This window comes from Nanorana parkeri, unplaced genomic scaffold (genome assembly GCF_000935625.1).
Source record: "Nanorana parkeri isolate BGI_ZX_2015 unplaced genomic scaffold, ASM93562v1 scaffold3217, whole genome shotgun sequence".
NCBI classification, from domain to species: domain Eukaryota; kingdom Metazoa; phylum Chordata; class Amphibia; order Anura; family Dicroglossidae; genus Nanorana; species Nanorana parkeri.
Window position 1 is genome coordinate 34,214 of NW_017309485.1, and position 25,547 is coordinate 59,760.

The 25,547-nt window shown below is 43.8% G+C and overlaps 1 protein-coding gene across 1 annotated transcript; it reads right to left on the bottom strand.

The window, feature by feature from the left end:
* Positions 1-14,973: 14,973 nt before the first annotated feature.
* On the bottom strand, positions 14,974-15,861 carry LOC108802924 (olfactory receptor 1M1-like). Its single transcript, XM_018574769.1, has one exon. The coding sequence runs from the start codon at positions 15,859-15,861 to the stop codon at positions 14,974-14,976; it is 888 nt and encodes a 295-aa protein (XP_018430271.1).
* Positions 15,862-25,547: the final 9,686 nt, after the last annotated feature.

The window sequence follows — 25,547 nt, forward strand, 5'->3', positions numbered from 1 at the left end:
CCCCCCCCCCCCCCCCACAATGACACCCCAACATTCCCATACATTTTATTTGTGCTCTATTAGTCTCTAGTGGCTCTCGCTGTGGCGTGTGCGGCGATACCTAACATGTATAATCAACATTTTCGGATGTAGGCTCACAAGCTGCCTACTTTGCCTATCAGCGCCTGCACTGGTGACACAACACAAAATTCTATGTAGCATCATACAGAAGAAGTACCGAGTACTGTAACAGTGCAGGACCATAAACTAACACAAACCGCACTCCCTATTCACTAACACTAACTGCACTCCCTATTCACTAACACTAACTGCACTTCCTATTCACTAACACTAACTGCACTCCCTATTCACAAACACTAACTGCACTCCCTATTCACTAATACTAACCACACTCCCTATTCACTAACACTAACCGCACTCCCTATTCACTAACTGCACTCCCTATTCACTAACTATTCACTATCACTAGCTGCACTCCCTATTCACTAACACTAGCTGCACTCCCTATTCACTAACACTAGCTGTACTTCCTATTCACTAACACTAACCGCACTCCCTATTCACTAACCGCACTCCCTATTCACTAACACTAACTGCACTCCCTATTCACTAACCGCACTCCCTATTCACTAACACTAACTATTCACTAACACTAACCGCACTCCCTATTCACTAACACTAACCGCACTCCCTATTCACTAACACTAACTATTCACTAAGACTTACTGCACTCCCTATTCACTAACACTAACCGCACTCCCTATTCACTAACCGCACTCCCTATTCACTAACACTAACTATTCACTAAGACTTACTGCACTCCCTATTCACTAACACTAACTGGACTCCGGGCTCAGGAATCCGCTGGACACTGGACCCACCTGAGGCCCCGCAGAGTCCACCTGAGATCCTGCAGAGCCCACCATAGATCCCACACATAGCTGAGACCCCACACAGCCCACCTGAGAGTGACCCTGCAGAGCCCACCATAGATCCGGCACAGCCCACCCGAGACTCTCTATGGTGGGCTCTGCAGGGTCTCAGGTGGGCTGGTCAGGGTCCCTTTCCCTGCCCCTCCTCCCAGCTCCTCTTACCTGCCTCTGCTGGGGCCCGGCCTCCTCCCCCTCCTCCCCTGTCACCTCTGCCATGCTGCCCCTGCTAAGGCCGATACCCATGTAAGTAGCCCAGACCCCTCACATGTGTATCGGCCATACCCCCCTGATGGCGGCCCTAAGAGCGGTGGAGGGTGCATCAATTTTCTTGTGGGGGGCAATTGCTCTGTTGCCCCCCCCCGGATCCACCACTGGACTCACACTCCATTAATGCCGAGTTCACACCGGGGTGGTTCTGCCGCGCTGATCCTCCAACATGAACGATTCCATATATTGTTATGGGGACTGTTCATGTGACTGCGCGGCTCAGTGCGATCCGAACTGCCCCCTGACCCTTTCTTGACGCTCTGATCAGTGCGGTTTCCATACCGCTTTCAATGGATCCGCGCTAATTAACGCGGTTTTGGGCATTTTTAATTGCGTTTCAGCGCTGAAACGCAATTACAAACGACCAAATTCTCCCTTGTGAAATCAGTGGTTTCCGGATCAGCGCAGAAACCGCACTGATCCGCAATTGCACTGGTGTGAATGGGGCCTCATACTGGTGGGACCTGGGACCAGTGTGGGGAGAAAACACACACACACATATACACCAGCTCAGGACCGGGAGGGGGAGGGGGAGGGGGAGACAAGACTCACCTACCGAGTCCACAGAGGGAACTTTTCATGGCTGTCAGACGGCAGCCACACTGACTCCACACACACAGCGACACAGGCACATCAGAGGGAACCGAGGGGCCGGGTCCAGCTCACATGGGGCCGAAGCTCGGAGCCCCATACCGACCACTAGGATTTTCCCCCCTCACCCTTCAGCGCCCTCAGGCGGCCGCTTGACTTGCCTTGCGGTAGCGCCGGGCCTGACGGGAATGGACCACAAGCAAGCAAGAGGGGTTCGTTTTGTAAGCAAAGAAAAGTAATCGTGGCCTAATCCTGCGGATTGTGTGATTGTAACATAGTAACGTGGTTGGTAAGGATGAATAAAGACTCGGGTCCATCCAGTTCCTGGCTCTAATAGTTCCGATATCGCTGTATATTCTGTGCGCTGAAACACTCATCTAAGAGTTTCTTATAGTCATCAATGCTCTCAGCTGACACCACTTTCTCCAGAAGGGAGTTCCATATTGTTTCTGCTTTCACAGTAAAAAATCCCCTTACATAATCTAAGGTTAAACCGCCTCTGATCCAGCCCCGTGTTGTAGCCGTGTGTCATCCTTACAGTTCTTACATGAAACAGTTTATTTCCAACACTGTGATCCCCATGAATGGTTCTGAAAATTGCTGTCAAGTCCCCTCATAAGCGTCGCTTCTCTAAGGAGAACAAGTTTCATTTCTTGAGGCTATCTTCCTAACTCAGGCCTTCCATCCCCTTTATTCATTTTGTTGCCCTTCTCTGAACTCCCTCAAGTCTGAGGACATCTTTCATGAGGAATGGTGATAAAACAGCGTATTCATGGTGAGACTGAACCAGAGATTATAACATTAATTTATTATGTTTTTATCTCTTACAAAAATCCCTCTTTCTTTTGAACTTTAATTCTTTATTAAGATTTGAAGACAATACATAAAAAGAGAACAAATAAATATAATGCCGCAATTTTCTTGGTCCCGAATACAAAGAGGGACAAATCCAAATGACAAATATGCAATGAGTGTGGGGTCCCGAGGGGGTACATGTGACTGCATAGAATGACCAGAGTGGCGGGTTGGGAAGGGAAGCTTGAATTGTATATAGTACGACACTCAGGCCGTCAGCATCAAATAATGAACAACTGAGAATAGAGGAGTAAGTTGGGACACCATAGAGGGGTGTAACACGCCTGGGTGAGAATATAATGGGTAAGATAACATTGATTGCCCTAACAAAGAGTGGTAGGGGGCTAAAAGATGGGAGGCTGTGAGTCTACATGGTACTTCTGACATGCAGGGACATGTACCTATGGAACATCCAATAATTATAAACAGGGCCAGATTCCCCACAAGGCCACCAAGGCCCGGCCTCGGGGCGGCAGGGAGCAGAGGGGCGGAAGCGGTGTGGAATCCCCGACGCCTGGGACATACAGTTCCAGACGCCAGGCGGTAAATTGTTTTATACATTTAGCCCTACTTTGGGAAAGCAGGGCTAAATGTAGTGTGAGGAAGCCCCTTATTCGTTCCCGCCCCCGCACCTACCTCTCTCCTCGCTGGCTCCGTCCTCTGCCGCCGGCTCTCTCTCCTCACTGGCCGCCGATGCGGGGAGTTAAAATGAACCCTGCTGCTCCGTGTAAACAGTGAGAGGGGAGAGCAGCCTTCCCCTCTCACATGTCACAGGAGTTCCAGCACAGTGCTATGCTAGATCTCCTGTATTGGAGGTGACAGGTTCAATAAAGAGAACCTGTCACCTCCAAATGCTATCACACAGGGGCTTGTTAGCTCCTGTGTGATAGCGATAAAGTTAAATTAAAAAAAAATCAAATTGATTAAAAAAAAAAAATTTCAAAAAGTAAAAAAAATAAAAATAACAAAAATTTAAAAGTGATAATAAAAGTAGAAAAAAAAAGAAACAATACAATTAAATTAAAACTAACCCTGCCGCCCCTGCCATCCGGTTGCCATTCACCATTGATGGAGGGGGTTGCCGGGGAGGGGGGCGCATTGAGGAACCTGGCCTTGGGGCAGCAGGGAGAGTAAATCCGGCCCTGATCATAAACAGTTACATTTAAAAGTAGTTCTAGCGGCCGGCTGGCCTGATGGTGTTTACAATGTTTGTCGAAATAATACTTGTGAAAGTTTCAATAAAATTTGAATATAAAAAAAAAAAATGATAAGTAGAGAAGGAAACGAGGAACAGGAAGGGATGGAGGAGAAGAGGAATGAAGTGCGCAGGAGAAAGAGGGAAGAACAAGGGTAAAGGAAGAGAGTTATTCATAAATTCCTCTTTTAATGCCGGATAGTAACTTGCGTGCTTTGTTAGCTGCAGCCTGGCATTGCATGCTATTGCTGGTCTATGAGGAACCCGAGATCTTTCTTCAACCCTCAATTCCCCACAGGAGCGCCTCCTAACAATTTAAATTAATTAGTTTTAGCCCCCTAGAGGACTGACAAGACGTGACTGTGCAGAGCAGCCAGCAGCACTTGTTTAACATCAAGAGGAAGCTCCCATGTAACATCAAAAGAAAGGCTGTCATGTGACCAACAAGAAGAAACTCAGGGGTCTATTCACAAAGCTGCCGTAGGCAGCCGAGTGAGCAACCGACCCGAAGTGAAGTGAGAAGAACAGCGTTCAGCTATCACTTCAGGCTTGTACGGTTGGTTTCAGTCATATATCGGCTGAAATCAGCCGTGCATCGGGTGGCTTCAAGTCGGCCAAACATGCTCAGCAATTTTACGATGGGCAGACGGCGGATCCTTCCCGGCGGGGTCACGTAAATGTATGTCTTTTTTTTTCTGCGCGGACGCGCGCAAGCAGAATCCCGCCGGAAAGGAGAACAGCCGTTACCGGCTGTCTCATAGAAGCGTTCGGCCGGCTCTATAGCCGGCCGATCGCTTGTATAGCCCTAAATTGTGCGGCGTCCCCCGCTGCTGCCACGCCACTCCCTCTCCGTAGCCGCTGCCGGTTATCCCGGGCACCGCTGTCCCCCCTCCAGTGCCCGGGACTGAGAGGACCGGCACAGCGGCTGCTGGAAGAGAGAAGGACATTTTTGGTCTATTTTTTCATTGTAAAGTAAAAAATAAAACCCCCCAATAGTGATTAAATACCACCAAAAGAAAGCTCTATCTGTGCCCAAAAAATGGTATGAAATGTATTTCAGTACAGCGTTGCATGACGGAATAAATGTCAGTCAAAGTACCGCAGCGCTGAACACTGAAACATGGCCTGGCCGGGAAGGGGGTGTAACACCGCAGTCAGCAAGGGGTTAAAAAATAAAGGGGAATCACGGATTTAGCCCCGCCCACTATCACCAAGAGGAGGGAAATGAGAGCGGTCTTGAGAGCCCTACAAGCCCGTAACATCCCCTACCGCTAGGGCTTTCCTTTGCCTACAATGGTCGCACATACTCGGGCACGGCGGTGGAATCGATGCAGCATCACCTGAACACCTTAAATCTCTCGGAGAAACCGCACTCACCTTCAACCATTTCTGAGATGCCTGCTCGCCGCAGCCGTTCACCGATCCGCAAACCCACTCCTCCTCCATCTGCCCTCCCGCAGAGGAACCGATCACCTTCACGTCGGTGGAGATCCCCTGTACCGGGCTCGGAATCTGATCAAACCGGATGAGTCCCAAAAATCCCCAAAAAGTGTTAAAAAATAACGTTAAACAGACTAAAATGAAAGATATACATATATATATATATATGTATATTTAAAGTTTAACCACTTGAAGTCCGCGGTGTTACACCCCCTTCCCATCCAGGCCATTTTTCAGTATTCAGCGCTGCGATACTTTGACTGACATTTATTCCGTCATGCAGCGCTGTACTGAAATAAATTTTATACCATTTTTTGGGGACAGATAGACATTATTTTGGTGATATTTAATCACTACTACGGGTTTTATTTTTTACTATATTAAGGAAAAATTACAGAAAAACAACAACTTTCCCCTATATTAAATTATAGAACATTTATTATTACCCAATTGTTTGGTAAAATATAAGAGTCGGGTCACGTAAAAAGACACCAAACATGTCAAGCCTTAAAATGGCGCGCACGCATGAAACCTCAAAAAACTATATTACCCAAAATTGGCCATAGGCGACGCTATAAAAGATTTTACCGCTCATCAGTTTAGTGTTATCAGTGATTGATGGCCCTAAAATTATTGTGCTCGCTGCGACAATAGGTAACGTGTGTAGCGCAATTGTCGTTTTCACGCGCTGACGCATATTTATGTTTATATGTGCGTAAACGAAGGGGGGAGGGGACTTAAACATTTTGGGGGTGTATTTTTACTTTTTCTATTTGTGACTTTTATTTTTTTAAACTTTTTTTATTTATACTTATTTATTTTTTTACACTTACTGTTATTGCTATTACATAGAAGGATACAATCCCCCCAATATATTAGCAAAGGCACACTGACACACTCTAGGACCCCTAATGTCACCTGGGGACCCCAAAATAGCCGATGAAGCCGAGATCTGCTTCACCAGCTTCTTCTCTCCGGCTATAGCAGCCAGAGGACTGACAGGTGAATGCGGAAGTGATGTAATACACATGACCTCTGCATTCAGACCTCGGAGGGAGATCAGCAAGGATGCTGACCTCCCTCCCAAAAAAAATGCCGTCTGGAGACGGCAACCCACAAATGGGAGTCTGCCATCCGTCCGTTTTTTCTCAACGGGCGGACGGCAACTGGTTAAAGAAAATTTAAAAATGTAAAAATAAATAAAGTTAAACTAAAATTAAAAATACAAATTTTTTTTTAAAAGTTTGAAAAGAATAAAAAGCTCAGCCTCCTAAACCCCGCACAGCCATCAATTTTCCATTAGGGTTGTGAATGGGGCCTCATGTTTAAAGGAGAAGTATGGGGTTCGGGCTTTTCCCCATAGTTCACCCTAATCTCAGTATACCGCGAGTTACAGCGACAATTCTGTCTGGATCCGCCCAGTTGTGTGAGTGACAGATGGCTCTGCCTATCTAGAGGTAGAGCCAGCTATACCCGCCCCCTCCCCCGTCCGTTCTCGTGCACAACTGCTCCAGATTTTAGCTGCATCCCTAGTCAGCGCTGGAGGAGGGGGGAATCCAGCCCCTCCCCTGTCATGGCAGAGATCCGTGACAGGATCGGGAGGTGAGCGAACGCCGGCATGTGTTCTCTCACTTCCCGATCTACTGAGCCGACCTGTGACAGTCTCATTGTCACAGGTTGGCTAGAACTATGAGGTGAGTGGAAAGCAATCACATCATAGTTCTCCTTTAAGTTTGGCCTAAGGCCCGGCAGTCTAGAGCCGCCTCTGGAAAACACTCCAACTGATAATAAAAGTGATAATAAGAACGCGTGTGAGGAACAAGCCGAACGTCTTTTACACATTGTCCCCGATGTCCGAGATGTACGTTTCCTGTCATTATCAGAACGTAATTTACTATATTCATGGCAATCGCTTCAGAAGGTTCGTTTTATTCTTCAGCGGCCGTTTCAGAAATGATCACATGTAGAAATCAACATCAAAAATGTAAATACTTATTGGGGGGAATTTATCAAAAGTGGAGCAGCTCAAATCTGGAGCCGCTGCGCATGAGAACCAATCAGCTTCTCTCTTCAGTTTGTTCAGTTAAGATTTGAAAATGAAAGAGAGAAGCTGATTGGTCGCCGGGCACAACTGCTTGTTTTTTTTAATAAAGATGTTTTTTGAATTGAAAAAAAAAAAGAATTGCACTTTTTATGCACAAAACATTATCAGGGTTATTCACAAAGCTGTCAAAAGGCAACCGAGTGACTAACTCAGCCGAAATTAGCTGTTCGGCTATTCACTTGAGCCTTGTACGGCTGATTGTAGGCGTACGTCGGCTAAAATCATCCGTACATCGGCTGCCTTCAGTCAGCCGAGCATGCTCCTCATGTTTGGCTGAGCCAAAGTGCAGAAGGATTTCAACTCTCAAAGCTAAAGAAAAAAAAGTTTTGGCACATTTTAGAAGCACGTCTCAGGATTGCTTTTTGGGAAGTAATCTTTCCAGCCCATCCAGTCACAAATTCTTTAGCCAAAAATAAATTAATTACAAAGCCATTTTTACGTTCCTGAATCTGCCATCATGTGACCCTCTGTGACCCCTCTTATTGGAGCTGAGACTGGCTGCAGCCCCACACTGACCAGTCTTTTCACTAACCCGTTTCATACATTATCATGCTGCCGCCAGAGTCTTCAGGACCCTGTGACATCCCAATGGAAGGCGCTCATGTCACCAGTCAGTGACATGGACACACAAAGATGGACAATCTTATTCCGAAGTACAGATACAAGCAGAATTGGGACCCAGTGTTTCATGTGACCAGATGTTTAGGTAAGTATTATTTCTGAAGTACAGATGCAAGCAGACTTGGGACCAGTGGCGTAACAATCGCCATAGCGACCCAGGTGGCCGCTATGGGACCCGGGCACAGGGGGGCCCGGCCAGGGCCGCCCGGGTCGCTATGGCATGTAGGGGTGCTGGCTGTCACTGACACAGCTCAGCAGGGGCCACGGCGCATTTCCCCTCAAAGCCGCTGCGGAGCTGTGTCAGTGACAGCCAGCCCCTGCGGCAGATGAGAACCACAGAGGCGGACAGCGCTGACAGGTAAGAGATCTCAGACCCTGCAGAGCCCACTATAGAGAGTCTATGGTGGGCTCTGCAGGGTCACCCTTCGGTGGGCTCTGCAAGTGGCATAACTAGCAATCACGGGGCCCCATAAAATTTTTTTGCTATGGGGCCCTGTGATTTCTAGTTACGCCCCTGCTTGGGACCCAGTGTTTCATGTGACCTGATGTTTAGGTAAGTATTTGGTTTCCTTCTAAATTAATGGACCAATTAGCTATAGGGGGAGGGGGTTCATTGCCTGGCCAGAAACCTATTGGATACCACATTCACCTCTTCTCCAAAAGTCTCTATTCATTCTTTGGTCTATGTTTCATCCCAGCAATAGATTGCCTTATCATAGGAGTGAATGGAGTGTGCCCTTGCTTATGGCTGGGTATTCAATGTGAGCAGTTTTACCTTATGTACTTAGCTAAGTGGCCACCTCTTCTCTTTTATTAAACCAACTCCAACATATACTTTCTCCATGATTACAGTCATGATACTACACTTCAGCTTGTTGTGGATATACAGAAGTTCTCTTGATTTGGGTCAAGCTCCTGCTGTAGGAAAATGAAGAACTAAATGGAGAACATGAAAGCATGACCATGAATGAGGAACATTTCAGAGACGTGTATTTCAGTATCGAGTACAAATACCAATATTTTTTTGGGAAGTTCCATTAACTACCTCCCGCCCGGCCGGCCGGGAGCTTCTTGGATGTAACTGGGCATGTATACACGTCCTGTTACTTCCGCCCACTTGGGCGGGCGCGGGAAATGCCCGTTATTTCAAAACAGGCAGCAATGCCCGTTAATATACAAGCGATCCGCCGGCTATAGAGCCGGCGGATCGCTTGTATGAGGTCCCGTGATGTGCGCCCCCCCTCCGCGGCTCCCCCCCTCCGGCTGTCAAGCTGGTCCCGGGCTCTACTGTGCCCGGTGCGAGCCCGGGACCAGCATACGTCCTCTGTCACAGGGGATCAGAGGGAGGTCGGTTCACGACCTCCCTCCGGTCCCCTCTCTGCTATCAAGATGCGGAAGTGGTGTATATTACATCACGTCCGCATTCTCGTGCCACTCTCCAGCTTCAGATGCTGGAGAGAAGCTGATGAAGCAGATCTGTGCTTCATCGGCTTCTTCAGGGGGGTCCTAGGTGACATTAGGGGTCTTGGAGACCCCTGATGTCTCCATAAAGAGGACCTGTCACCTCTCTTGCTATCACATAGATGGGTTTCTTAGCCCCCTCTGTAGTAGCAATAAAGTTAAGTGGGAAAAAAAATGTAAAGTTTCCCCCCAAATTTTTTTAAAGTTACAAAAATAATTTAAAAAAAACATTTTTTTAAAAAAAGTCCCCACCCCTAGATACATGCATGTAAACATGCGTCAGGTGCGCATACCTGCGAAAACGACGATTTCGCCCATTACGCCGCACATGTTACATATCGCCGCGAACGTCGCAGTGAGAGCAATAATTTTAGGGTCATCAATCACTGATAACACTAAACTGATGAGCTGTAAAGGCTTTTAAAGCGTCACCTATGGCCAATTTTGGGTATCGTAGTTTTTTGCGATTTCGCGAGTGCGCCTAATTTTTAAGCTTGACATGTTTGGTGTCTATTTACCCGACGTGACCCCGTCTTTTATATTTTAACAAAAAAGTGGGTAATATTAGTTGTTTTATAACATAATATAAAAAAATAACTTTTTTAGTAGTAGATTTTAGTAGTGATTAAATACCACCAAAAGAAAGCTCTATCTGTCCCCAAAAAATGGTATAAAATTCATTTCAGTACAGCGTTGCATGACGGAATAAATGTCAGTCAAAGTACCGCAGCGCTGAACACTGACCAGGAAGGGGGTCTAAACACCTGGTCTTCAAGTGGTTAAGGAAGCTGGGTGGCGTGTAATGAGTCGCTGCCCGGCTTCTTGATTTTACCTGAAATTTATGTTTCCTCAGTTTTGGGTAGTGTGTCGGTCTTTAAAATATGGTATGGATATCGGAACCCCCCGCCATGATGTACAGAAGCGGCATCCTGTGTTGCAGCACCTTGAGGTGCCTTCTGGCTTCCTCAGGGGTGCCTTGAAGACCCTAATGTGAAGGGGGATCGAGGGTTTTTATGTAAAGGGGACTCCTGATATAAAAGGGAAACTCTGATTTGAAAGAGGGGGGACTCTTATGTGAAGGGGGGCTTCTGATGTAAAAGTGGGGCTCCTAAAGTAAAGGGGGGCTTCTGATGTGGAGAGTGCCCCTGATATGAATGGGGAACTCTGATGTGAAGTGGGGCTCCTGGTGTGAAGGGGGCACTTCTGAGGTGAATGGGGGCTCTGGAAATAAAGGGGGACTCTAATTTGAAAGGTGCTCTCTGGTGTGAATAGGGGACTCTGATGTAAAAGGGGGGTGCCTCATGTAGAAAAAAGGATGGTGGATGTGAAGTGGTTTCCTGATGTGATGGAGGGCTTCTGATGTGAAAGGAGGGGACTCTGATATGTAGAGGGAACCTTTCTTTTTGTGGTTTTGCATGGGATCCCTCCTTTAAATCCATCCCATACCAGACCATGCCCATCTGGGATAAGGATCTGGTAAGAATTGTGGAGGGGCCAAATGTGTTTTTGGCCCCTCCAAAGAAAGGAGAGGCAGTAGTAGTGTTCATAGCAATGATTTCTGGGACATTCTAGAAGCTTCCCAAGTGCGAGACAATGATCTGTACTGTGTCAATGGGCTTTTGTTCTCTTGGAGCAGGTTTTGCATTCCCCTATAAGTCTATTGGAATACATAACCTGCTTGTAGGAGATCAACTCCAGGTCATATGTCCCTGTCAGTGAATTCTGAATTATCTCAGAAGTATCTCAAAATGATGTCAATCCGATGCCACTGACAAAGGCCCAAAAGGAAAAGCACCAAAATAATGCTTCATAGTGAACAGGAAACTAGATGTTCCTTTGCTGTTGCAGCTTTCCCTAACTTCCTGTCTGATTATACCATACATACATTTTAAAAGCCCATCTCAGGATTGCTTTTTGGAAATCAATCTTTTCAAACCACCTATTCACAAATTCTGAATCTGCCATCATGTGACCCTCTGTGACCCCTCTTATTGGAGCTGAGACTGGCTGCAGCCCCACACTGACCAGTCTTTTCACTAACCCGTTTCATACATTATCATGCTGCCGCCAGAGTCTTCAGGACCCTGTGACATCCTATGGAAGGTGTTCATGTCACCAGTCAGTGACATGGACACACAAAGATGGACAATCTTATTCCGAAGTACAGATACAAGCAGAATTGGGACCCAGTGTTTCATGTGACCAGATGTTTAGGTAAGTATTTTCTTTCCTTCTTAATGAATGGGACAATTAGCTATAGGGGGAGGGGGTTCATTGCCTGACCAGAAACCTATTGGGTACCACACAGCCTCTTCTCCAAAAGTCTCTGTTCACTCTTTGGTCTATGTTTCATCCCAGCAATAGATTGCCTTATCATAGGAGTGCTTATGACTGGATATTCAATGTGAACAGAGTTTTACCGTATGTACTTAGCTAATAGACATGTGCACTGGCAAAAAATTTGTTTCGTTTCGTTTAGTTTTGATTCGTGTTATTTCGTTTTTCAGGTTTCGGGTGTGAAAGTCAATTCGGATTCGGAATTCGGACGAAATTTGTTAGCGGTAGTTCGTTTGAACGTTCGTTTCATTTTCGTTTCGTTCGTTTGTTTGCAACAAAGTGACAAAATGTTTTTCTCCTCCTCTAAAGGCACTTTGCTGCACCGAATGAACGAACGAAAATAATTAAAAACGAAACCGAAACGAACGAACTACCGCTAACGAATTTCGGAAATGGAAATTTGGATTCGTTTGCATTCGTTATGTCTGTAATTCGGATACATCCGAATGTCCGAACTTCCGAAAATTTGTCCGAATTTCGTTTCGGAATGAAACGAATCGCACATGTCTATTAGCTAAGTGGACACCTCTTCTCTTTTGGTAAACCAACTCCAACATATACTTTCTCAATGATTAGAGTCATGATACTACACTTCAGCTTGTTGTGGACATACAGAAGTTCTCTTGATTTGGGTCAGGCTCCTGCTGCAGGAAAATGAAGAACTAAATGGAGAACATGAAAGCATGACCATGAATGAGGAACATTTCAGAGACGTGTATTGTGCAGGTCACCTCTAGTTTTACAAGAATACTAATCTTATATTCAAGCTGTAATTGTAATGAAGTTGTTATAATGTATTTTACTGCAGTCACGTCAATGAATTGAGAAGATGTATTTTATTCTTTACAGATCAGCTACTTACATTATTACCTATTAAAAACTTCCTTTAGCTTTTATTGCTTCTATATCCCTGTTTGAGAGTTAAGCTTTATCTGCTCCGTGACCATTGCAAAAAAGACAGAAAACAGGAAATCTAAACTTTTACAATTATCATCAGGACAGGAGGTAAAGGATAATCTTCCGGCTATATTTCCAACCATATATATCACCCTAACCGTCCCCTCCATTCTTCCCAAGACCTCCTGCTCTCTAGCTACCTTGTCAACTCCTCCCATGCTCGTCTCCAGGACTTCTCTAGAATCTCATGCCATCCCTTGAAACTCCTTACCCCAACCTGTCAGTCTATCTCCTACTCTCTCTGCCTTTAGGAAATCCCTAAAGACTAATCTCTTCAGGTAAACCTATTATGCGCCTCAGCCTAACCACTGAACTATCACTTGCTCAAACAATTCATCCGCACACAGCTACCACCTTTTGTATCACTTTACCTCCCCCCTTTTAGATTGTAAGCTCTCACAGGCAGGAACCTCAACCATCTTGTCTTAACTTGTATTGTAACTGTAATTTACTCTGTATATTGTAAAGCACTGCACAAACTGTTGGTGCTATATAAATCCTTAATAATAATAATAATAATACAGTGGGGACATGGGTACGAAGGTTGAATATACTCTATGCAAAAACTTGTGTGATTATTATAACAAAAACAGCTCACATAGTACAGAACCACTAATGCTTTTTAGTCGCCAAAAGCCTTAGTCATAGCCAGTGACTCTGGTATGGTAAATACATTGAAATCTCCTCACTGGTGACATAGACAGTAATACAAAAAACTGAGAAGCAGAAGCCAATGTACAAGAACAAATGTGTACTTAAAATGACCCCATTAGAATGTAGAAAGAAATCTGAACTGATAGCAGCGTGATGATTCAACTACAACTGTAAAAAATAGCAAGAGCAAGAAAAAGGGGAAGGGTTGCGTTTGCAAACTTGCATGATGTGCCTGGCTATACTGAAAAAGCTAAAGTGCCAAAATACAATGTAATGTCTCAGGTTTTAGTTGTCTATTGTGGAACATAGGAACTAAGGCAGGGGTAGCCAAACACTGGCCCTCCAGCAGCCAAACACTGGCCCTCCCATGAGGCATTGCACGATTCTCTCAGCCACAGACATGACTCCCGGAGAGAGATGCATCATGGCATTTGTAGTTTCACCACAGCTGGAGGGCCGGAGTTTGGCTACCCCTGTGCTAAAGGATGCATTTAAATTCCATGCCAACTGAACTGCAACTGGCTACGGTATAGAGATGCTGAATGGCTGGTTTCAAGCATTCCGCATTCACAGTTGTATTCCTTGTTGCTCTGAACAATAAAGGAATTACCTGGGAATGGTCTGGGAATGAGCTCAGGCAACCCATAAAAAGCATTCCTTGAAAGAACACACTAGACATGAGGAGCCTTGACATGGGTCCCGAGTTCACATATTTTGAACAAAATTTCGGACAAAATACAAACAAATTATTCATTAATTTATTCTTTTTTTAAAAATAATACCCACTTCCTGCCCTAAAATAATGATTTACCTTATTTTTCTATGTTCTGTCTCTGGTAATGATGATTTTTTTTTATTATTTACACATGTTGATAAATCTCTATGTTTAGCGTCACACATACCACATGGATAAAGTCAAACTCCAGGCAAATGTTTTTTTTGGAAAGATGGAATGTGGAAAGATTTAAGCATCTGTCCCACCTCTGATAGTTGTCACAAGAACAGGTTTCCACGCTAAGAGAAAACCGCACTAATTCCATTTTGGTGACCGGTGTAACATTTTACATTTCTGACCGCTCTGACAGAGAGTGAAGGTGGATCTCCTTTACAAGGACAAAGCCGGAAGTAAGAATCTGCCAGAAGTTCTCTGTAAAGGTCTCACTTATCTAGGTATAGCTACTAGTAGTTAGTCACATTCAGTTGGACTTGTTCTATAGTGTTGAAGATATTTTACTATTCATCCAAGTGGCTTATTTAGTCATTAAAACATTAATTATAACTGAAAATGTTGCTGGCAACCTAATGTGGCTAACTACTACTAGACGTTGTAACCCTTCCACACACAAACCCATATGGGCTGATGTTGGAACAATGAATAGACAGTCTATATTATTGCAATTATTGAAGCTCAGCTTCTACTGTAATTCCTACCAAACATAGTTCTCTTGATACAGGCCAGAGTACTGAGTACTACTACCAACATATGAACACAAACTGAGAACACACATTTATATAAAACACAAATCTCAGGGCTTGTAGTAAATATTGTCTTGACAAGACTATGCCAACAATTTCCGCAAAGAATTCTTTATTTCTTTGTTTCGTAGACTGTATATGAGAGGGTTCAGCATGGGGACCACTGTGGAGAAGAGCATTGTAAAGATCTGTTCAAGTAGAGCATAGCGAGCTGATGGTGGTATCATATACACAGCTGTACTAGATCCATAGTAGATGGCCATGACCATGAGGTGGAATGAACAGGTGGAGAAGGCCTTTCTTCTGCCATCCTTAGATTTAATACGTAGTATGACTCTGATAATCTTTACATATGACATCAAGTTGCACATAACTGGACAGAGCCCAAATACAAAACACTCTGTATACATGACAATGTAAAACATTTCAGTACCACTGCAGGCAATGTTGATCAGAGCTTTAGCATCACAAAAGATCTGATGAATGGTAGAAGAAGAACAGAAGAACATTTTTAAGACAGAACTTGTAAGTAAAGATGAATTTGAACAACCACTGAGCCAGGCAACCATAATTAATAATATGCAGATTTTCTTGTTAAGTATACGGTGATAGTGTAACGGGTGACAAATCGCAACATATCGATCATAGGCCATTATAAATAAAACCGTATCCTCAGTAGTGCCTGCTAGAAAGACAAAATACATCTGGATGAAGCATTGTGTGAAGGATATGGTATTATTCCCAGAGAGTAATATGTAGAGGAGTTTTGGAACAATTATAGTTGTATAACATATATCAATAATGGAAAGGTTACAGAGAAATAGATACATCGGGGTGTGCAAATGGAAATCAAGACATATCACTGTAATGATAATGAAGTTTACCAAAATTCCAATGAAATAGATTAAGAAAAAGAAGACAGTGCTGAATATGAAGATTTTATCGTCAGCTTTCATGAAGAATGGCAACATGTGGAATTCTAGCACAGATGTATTGCTTTCCATGGGATATTGCTGTACTCTTTTTTACTCAAATTTTTTTTAAATTAAAAAAATTGAAAGATATATTATAGCCTGCGTATAAAAGGGTTCAACACGGGACCCCTGTGGAGTAAAGAACATACAGATCTGTTCTAATAGACCATGGACATATTGCAGAGAAATAGATACAAGATTGGGGTGTGCAAATAGAAATCCAAACATATCACTGGAACGATAATGAAGTTTATTAGAATTCCAATGAAATAGATGAAGAAATTGAAGGCAGTGCTGAATAGGAACAGATTATTGTCAGCTTTTTATGAAGAATGGTATTCTATCATAGACTTATAGCTTTCCATGGAATGTTGCTATACTATTCTGCTATAAAATGTATTTTTTTATTAAAAGTTATAAGATATATAATAAACACTTGCTGGGGATATGTGTAGACTATATGATAAAATATGAGGATGATTATGTCGTTTATCTTTTGGCTTGGAAATATAAAGAGTTAATTACTAAACTGCTGAATAACTGAGCCGAAGTGAACAGAGCCAAATGACGTTTAGCTATTCACTTCAGCTCAGTACAGCTGATTTCAGCCGTACATCGGCTGCCTTCAGTCAGCCAAACATGTTCTGCATGTTCTGCTGAGCTGAAGGAGTTCAACTCAGCCGATCCAACATTGGATCGGCTGAGCCGAAGCTCCGGCACCTCACTAGCTGCCGCTTGCCCCTATTCTCATAGGGGCCGAACGACAGTAAGTGAATTGCTGAATGCCGCCGAGTGGCATTTGGCCCGGCTATTTTTCTCGCTAACCCGAGCAGAATAAAAAAAATGTAAACAAATGGAAAAAAAAGTTTAAAACTTATTTAAATAAATGTAAATAAAGAAAAGTTTAGAAAAAGTTAAGAAAATAATAAACATTATTAGGGGTTCCCCCTCCTAAACAATACCAGACACTTTAGGGGTTCCCCCTCCTAAACAATACCAGACACTTTAGGGGTTCCCCCTCCTAAACAATACCAGACACTTTAGGTCTGGTAGGAATGTTAGGAGGGACCAAATTTGTTTTACAATACCAGACACTTGAGGTCTTGTAGGAATGTTAGGAGGGACCAAATTTGTTTTAAAAGTGTGTGGGCTTCTCCCCAAAAGTCATACCAGACCCTTAAGGTCTGGTAGAAATATTTAGGAGGGACCCCATGTAAAAAAACAGAAAAAAAGTGTGTGGGGTTCCCCCTTAAAGTGATACAAGGCCCCTAAGGTCTTGTAGGAAATTTAAGGAGGAACCCCACCCCCAAAAATGGGGGGGGGGGAAACGTGGGGTCCCCCCTAAAATTCCATACCAGACCCTTGATCCGAGCATTGGCCTGGCAGGGTCAGAAAGGTGGGGAAGAGTAAGCGCCCATACCAGGCCACATGCCCTCGGCACTCGGAGGGGGCTTTCCCAGGGTCTCCCCTGGAAAAGCACTTTGTCCCCTTGTAGATGGGGGACAAGGGCCTCTTCCCCACAAGCTCTGGGATTTTGGTTGTGGGGGTGCGGACAAAGGCCTTATTCACATCGGGTAGCCCATTAATAAAGGGGCACCCAGATGCGGCCCCACTTGTGAATGAGTAAGGGGTACTTGTAGCCCTACCCATTCACTAAAGGGTTAAATACAATTGTAAAAAAAAGTCCAGACTTTTAGATAAAATCCTTTATTTTGAAAAAAAACAGAAGTCATGTTTATGAAGTCTTTCATGTAAAAAAAAAAGAAATGTGATCCATCTACTTAATCCCGGGTCAATCACGAGGTCCAGCGTTGTCCACGACGACAACAACTCGACAAAATAAAAAAAAATAGAAATAATTTTTTTAAAACCCGACGACCGCCGTCCCGTCGCTGTGATGAACACCCGCCGCAGAATGGCATTTTGACAGATGCCGGTAACATATAAACATTTGGCCGGAGCTAAAGGTGCCCATGCACTTTACAACCCTCGCAAGACTTTTGTCTTGCGAGGGTTGTAAAGTACTTAAAAAAACGTACGATCTGCCCATCTTGGACAGGCAGACCGTACTTGCGATCATCGCAAGCCCGCCCCGCTGAGGGGCGGGCTTACGATGACTGCAAACGTTCAGTGTGCGCTTGCGCACACCGGCCCGTTCGGCAGTTGTCGAACCAGCAGGCCACTAACTTGCCGAGAATCGTACGATTCCCGGCGGGTTTTCTAACATGCTGGTTCGACGGAAGACGTGCGACCGTACAGTAGAAACGGTTGCACGCCTTCCATACACTGCACGATTCTCGTACGATCGCGGGATTTCCCGCGATTTTCGTACGAGAATCGTGCAGTGTATGGGCACCTTAACAGTGACAGCTAGCTCCGCCCAACTGTTTACAGTTATAACAGGGTGAGCCATGATTGGGCAGAGTCATCATGACTCTGTGGTCAGCTGCAAGGCTTTAGCCAATCAGGGCTCACAAGGCGCCGAACACATGAACTGCCGATGTTTGAGTCGAACTCATGTTCAGCGCGAACATCAAGCCCAACCCTACTATATATAGGCTAAAGCTGCCCATACACCTTACAATTATCTGCAGATTTTCTATGGTCAGATAGAAAAAGTGCAACAGATTCCTCCATCCGCGCTAAACTGTGTGTATGGAGGGATCTCCCACTGGGCCAAGCTTCAGTGTCTTGTTAGTTGGCCCCGCTGGCTCCCAAAATACCTGAACAGTTTGATTGGATGCCGGCAAATGCCCTGGTTATTGAATAAATATATCAATACTTTCAAAAAACCCTTCAAGTGTGTGCCGGTGAATTACTTTTATTTACTACATATATGTGTGCCTATCGCCTCACTTAGTATGAATAACATAAAAAAGATGAAAAAATGTAAAAAAACACTTTTTCCCCAGTTTTGATTTAATATTATTATTTAGAAAAGTAGCACAGCTAAAAAAATGCATTAAAATAAATTCATTTATTTATTTCTCCTTTATTTGGAAACGCCCCCATCATCCCTCGGATTTCTGACTTTTTTTGTACTTTTCCGCCTAAAAAGACAACTAAAATTGTATTTGTTTCTATAAAAACTAATAGTGGTTGGGTTAGGGGGCCTACAAGGCTCACTGTCATTAGGTGTCACTGACTGTCACACTGAGTGACAGCGACATACTTTGAACAACGCCGTGATGAGAGGGTTAAATAATAAAATGAACCCCTTAGGGTGAAAAACAAATCTGAACCTCAGCTGCAGATTTTCATTGTAAGGGGTTCATTTTTAAAATAATTATAGTATAAAAACATATTTATAGAACATTTTTATTTTGCAAATGTTTTTATACCTTTTTTTTCTTTACACTTTTATCTTAATTATATCAAGCAGTCACTATGAATTCTTGATAATCTAATTATTTAATAGCGATCCAGTATTCGTAACAGCTTCATTTTATAACTGATGAAAAAAAGAAGCTTTTTCTAAATGAGAGCACAGTCCAACATTTGATGCAACATCCTTCCTTGTGTTACAGTGCTTACAGGCAGCAGAAGATATCTGAGATGTAAGAGATATTTGTCTGCCTGTATGCATTCTGTTTTATATCAATAAAGAATGTTTCATCCAATGCTGGATTGTGCTGTCATCCGTTGTTTGATTGAAGAATATTACTGGATGAGTGGCGGGTACAAATGTGTCACACACAAATGGTGGTTCTCTTGCCACCCGCTGTAGGGACATTCATACTTATAATAAAAGTGATAACAAGAACACGTATGAAGAACAAGCCGAACGTCTTTTACACATTCACTTCTGCAAAATTGTACCCTGTGTTCCAGATGTAACATTAGCGTCATTATCATAATGTCATTTACTATATTCACGTCAACAGGGGCGGACTGACAACACATGGGGCCCCCGGGCAATACAAGATTATGGGGCCCCCTTGTGCTCCGCCCATATACAAGTCCCTCCCTCACGCCCCACCTGCATAGACATTCTTGTGTCACAGAAGTTTTTTCTCCACATTATTTTTTAAATAGTGGGCCAATTGAATTGCCGGGGAACTGGGGGGCGAATTTCAAAATCTAGACCAATATAGGCAATTTGAAAGTGAGCTAAATGGCAGAATGCATGGAAGACCTCAGACCGGAACCAATACGCGTCACACTTCAGACCAGAACCAATACATGGCAGAACTCGGGCCGGAACCAATACACGGCAGATTGGGCAGTTAGAATAACACATACACAGCGACATCTCTGGGATCAGCCATCACACACAGTCTGATCCCTGTGGGATGTCATCCACACACACGCCTTAATGGGCAGCTACTTCCATGCCAGCACACGTGCTCTCCTTTAGCAGGTGGGTGCAGCTGTGTTAAAGCGGCGACAGTAGTGTCTGTTGGACCCGGGAGGCCGGGGAACACTGCCCCTACCACTTTAACACAGCCGCATCTACTAGTTTGGCTGCGGCTCAGCCGAAAACAGCAAAGAGATGGCGCACACAGCTGCCTTTCCTTTAGTGGCGACTCTAGGAACAATATATGGGGGGCACATAAGATACTACAGTCAAATCTGGGGGGGCACTAATAATTTTCATTGCATGTTGCAACCGCTGGGAGCAGGGAGTTGATTTAATTGCAGATGGCATCTGTGCACGTGGTTGTGACATGTAGTCCAACGCCGACCACAATCCTGAATACCGCAACCGTCGGGCACCGATGCCATCCACAATTAAATCAATCCAACTGTGTAGTGCTACAAGTCCCAGCAATGCATTATATTTTTAAGTAGGGATACACCACTGCCAATACTGGGCATTTTCACGAGTATTCATACTCGAGAAAACCCCCCGATACTAAACGCAGATACCGGTGTTCTGTCGAGAGCGCCGACGTAGTTGAATTTGCCGACCTCGGCATCTGCATTTGCGCACAGACCGGTATTATGGAGGAAACCGGGATTTATTCACAAAGAAGTATTGCGTTTAAATAGGTAATTGTGACCGTTAATAATATTCCATCCGTCATTTCCTGCCATGGACGGCATATTATTACCGATCACAATTAACAATTACAAACGACTACTTTGTAAATAAATGCCGGTTTCCTCGATAATCCCGTCTGTACGTAAACGCAGATACTGGGGCAGTGTTCTCGACAGAACACCGGCACTAACATTTCAAACAAGCGGCTGCCTGAGGTCCTGCGCTTGCTGGGGACCTCGGCAGCCTTGATGTTAACAATGCGGTGACATGGCGGTTGGGGGGGGGCCTTCCTGGTTTCTTGCGCCGGGGCCCTGGAGGTTCTGGTTACGCCTCTGACTGTGAAGAAAACATCAAAAACCGGCGCACAGATCTAAGTGCAGTATAAAAGTAACTGTTTAATAAAGGATAAAATGAATGCACTTACAGGATATTTCAAAACATCTCGCCTGTCACACATTAGATGGAAGTCTGTGTGACAGGCGAGATGTTTTTAAATGCAGGCAGTCCCCGACTTACGGACAACCCGTGCTTACGAACCGAGGTCCACAACTATCACTCAGTGTCTATCTTGTATGTAACCCGGGGACTTCCTGTATCCTGTAAGTGCATTACTTTTACCCTTTGTTAAACAATTACTTTTATACTGCACTTAGGGGTCTATTCACTATGCTGCCGAAGGCAGCCGAGTGAATGACCGATCTGAAGTGAAGTGAGCCGAACACTGTTCGGCTATTCACTTCAGGCTGGTACGGCTGATTTCAGCCGTACATCGGCTTGCTTCGCGTGGCTTCGGGTCGGCCGAACATGCTCAGCATGTTCGGCCAACTCGAAGTGCAGAAGGAGTTCGACTCAGCCGATCCAACATCTGGATCGGCTGATCGGCTTCTCACTGCTGTTCGGGCTATTCTGAAAGATCCCGAACAGCAGTGAGTGAATAACCGAATGCCGCTGAGCGGCAAATGCATATGCGTTCAGCTCGGCTGAGCCGCTCAGCCATGATCGGGAGCTGTACGGGCTATTGTGAATAGTAGAACCGAAGGGCTCCTGGGGCCGAAGCTAGCCGAAGGATCGGCCGAAGCTACGGCCAGATCCTTCGGCAGCTTCGTGAATAGACTCCTTAGATCTGTGCGCTGGTTTTATATGTTTTCTTCACAGAGCTGTTACATGGATGTTTCCTATCCAACCAACCAGGCTGCAGTGCATACATCTTCTCTGGATTACCCATCAGTCCAACTGGAGTCCCTGTAAGACTATTAATACACAGTCCATAAACAATCCATCTACTTGCGCAAGTTGATGACTTCTGTTTTTTGTTAAACCATTAAAAGTACATCATTTTCTTTTTAAAAAAAGGCTTTTATTTATGTGTAAATACATTTGCAATGCTCTGTATCAGAAACATAATTTTAGTCTAAGGGCTTATTCACACCAAGCGCGTTCCAGGAGCAGAGTAGTTACAGACCGGATCAAAACTGCATCCAATGTATTCCAATGGTATTTTTGGCTCTAGTTCACACTGCAGCGTTCAGTTCCAGAGCATGCAAAAAAACTGCAGCAAGCCTTATTGTACCTGCTCAGGAACGCATCAGAAACGCCAGTAAACGCCCTGGAAAGCACTGAAAGCCTATTTTAAACTAAAATATATATATATTTTTTTTTACCAAAAACGGCCCGGAACGCATCAAAAAAGTGGCAAAAAACGCGATATAACACACTGCACTGCGTGTGCAGAAACCCATGCAGATCTGGTCTGCATTTTGTGTGAACAAGCCATAACTGTAATTGGGACAGAGTACAGAATACATCGGGCACTTTTTATGTACGAAGCTCTAATTGTTTTAAAACTATCACTGGACAAACTGAACAGAAAAGCATTTTTGTTTTGTTATGTTCTTAAGCTTTGTTATTGTGTTTTTACCAGTAGATTGCATATAAAATAAAATCATTTTTGGCAAGACAACATCACCAAGAGAAAGCCTTGTCTGTCCCTAAAAAAATAATATATATCTTATGTATTATAAATAAGGAGGAGGTTCTCACTGAAACAATAGGCCCAAGCCTGAAACTTTTAAAATTGCTCAGATTTCTGAAGCGTATACAGATCTGAAGTGGTTAAAAATGACATTTTCATTGAATGACAAGGTTTTATTACTGAATCAATAGGTACAAGCCTGAAACTATAACATTTGCTCAGGTTTCTAAAGGGTATTTGTAAAGCGGCAAAATATTTACTTTTTATTTAAATCTGCCGGCAGCTATGCTTTCCTATAATGGGCAAAGAAATCCAAATGTCATTTTATAACTGTGTGACTCTGAGTCAGCCGCGGTATTATATTATCACTCCTCAAGTTTCCAAAATAATGACGCTAAAGTATTTTAGAACACTACCTGTGCCACATGACAAACCACACTTTATTAGAGATCAACATTCAGAAATGTCTGTTTTGTTGTAAATATATTTATAGGCAATATTTTATATTTACCAAATAATAAAAAAAAAGTTTTGTATTGTTTTAGACCATAAAACAATCTATTTAAATAAAGTTAAATATGTACAAATGTAAAAAAAAATATATATACAAAAACCCCATGTATTCCCTTTAAATCTTATCTTTAAAATATAAAATACAATATAATATATTATATATAAAGCAAATATATACAAAAACACCATTTATTCCCTTTAAATCTTATTTTTTTCCCCACAAACCTGTTTCCTGCTATTTTATGCATAGTCTTTAAAATGACACAATACATTGTACCCGCCAGTACATTATGAGACCAAAAAATCCTTTTCTACATCTCCGTCTGATACTGTCTTCTCCTAACTACAAAGGTTTTGACGTGCCTGACCTCAGAGCTAAAGCTGACCCATTTACTAACCCCAGTCTAGAAAGAGCAGATCAGTGACCGGTAAGATGGCTCTCAATGGACAGCAGGAGGTCAGCAGGTAAAGGGGCGTAGCCCTAATGTCAAAACTTTAAGACATGTAAGAAAGGACACAGAGTAGCGCAGAGCAGGCCAATGAAGGAAATAAGAAGCGGACTTTGCTGCCCGGTGTTAGCGAGGCCGATTGTTTCATTTTACAAAATTCAGCTAAAACTTTTAAGCTCCTGAAATGATTACAGATTGTAAAAGCAGCTGTCCTAAAATCAGTCATTGTGATGGAAACATCCCGGTGAATGAGGAATGTGTGTGACGGGACAGCAAATTCTGAATGAAGGCAGCATTGCAAATATAGAGCTGACTGTGAAGCCGGTTCACTTACCAAAAGCCTGGAGGTGACCGGCGCAAACACGGAGACAATACACAGACTAGAGCAGCATCTTCTGGAGCTCTTCTTAGGTGACCAATGAATACCGGGGACACTCTATACTCTTCTGATCTCTGTTCTGTGCAGTTACTGTGAAAGAAAGGGAATTCTTCAGGGAAACAGCAATTACCATTAGGCTATTCTGAATTCTTCCCTCAAGTAGGGTTGCCACCTGTCCAGGATTCACCCGCACAGTTCGGGTTTTGAATGCTGTGTTCGGGTTTCATGGAAGCAGAAACCCGGACACAAGATGTCAGGCAGACAGGGGCAACCAAAATTAAGATAGGGGCTACTGGCCCCCCACTGAAAATAGTCTTAACTGTGATATTTACATATGAATGGGCGGAGCTATTTACATATGAATAAGCCACCACTCATTCTCACAAAAAAATGTCTGCACGTTGCTAGAGTGTTCAGGTTTCGCTTGAAGAAAAGGTGGCAACCCTACCCTCAAGTGGTTCTCCCCGCCTCATAACAATTTTTTTTTAACTTCTGATGTAAAAGCGGCTTAAAGGTGAAGGGGGCTTCTGATGTGGAGAGGGCTCCTGATGTTAATGTGGGACTCTGATGTGAATATGGGCTCCTGGTGTGAAAGAGAGGGACTCTGATATGAAAATAGAGTTCTCCTGATGTAAAGGGGGGCTCTAATTTGAAAGGCGGTCTTCTTGTGTGCAGAGGGGGCTCTGATGTAAAAGTAGGGTGCCTGATGTGAAAAAGGACGGTGGGTGTGAAGTGGGTTCCTGATGTAAAATGGGGGCTTCTGATTTGAAAGGAGGGTACTCTGATGTGTAGAGGGAACCCTACTTGTTGTGGTTTTGCATGGGATCCCCCTTAAAATTAATCTGGGATAAGGGTCTGGTATGAATTTTGGAGGGGCCAGATGTCTTTTTTTTCATGTTTACATTTAAGTCGTTTACATTTGTATATTAGTATTGCAATTAGTTTTTTTTATTTCTACTTTATATTGATTGCTCTTGGAACTATAGGAGGGTCTTTGCAACCACAGAAATATGTGCAGGAGATCCCCTGTTTTATATTAAAATGAGAAAAGGAGAGGCCGTAGTGGTGTTCAGTAGTGATGAGCCGAACACACCCGTGTTCGCTTCGAACGCGAACTTTAGAGCAGGGGCGGACTGACAACACATGGGGCCCCCGGGCAATATAAGATTATGGGGCCCCCTTGTGCTCCGCCCATATACAAGCCCCACCCACACACAAGCTCCACCCACATATACATTGTTGTGTTACAGAATTAGTTCAAAATAACAGGTCTATTCACTAAAAGTTGAACTTAATTGCAGGGGAATTGGTAGAAGAATTATAAATCTAGACCAATATCGGCGAGTTGGAAAGTGAGCTATTTTGACCTAGATTCTTCAGTTCTGC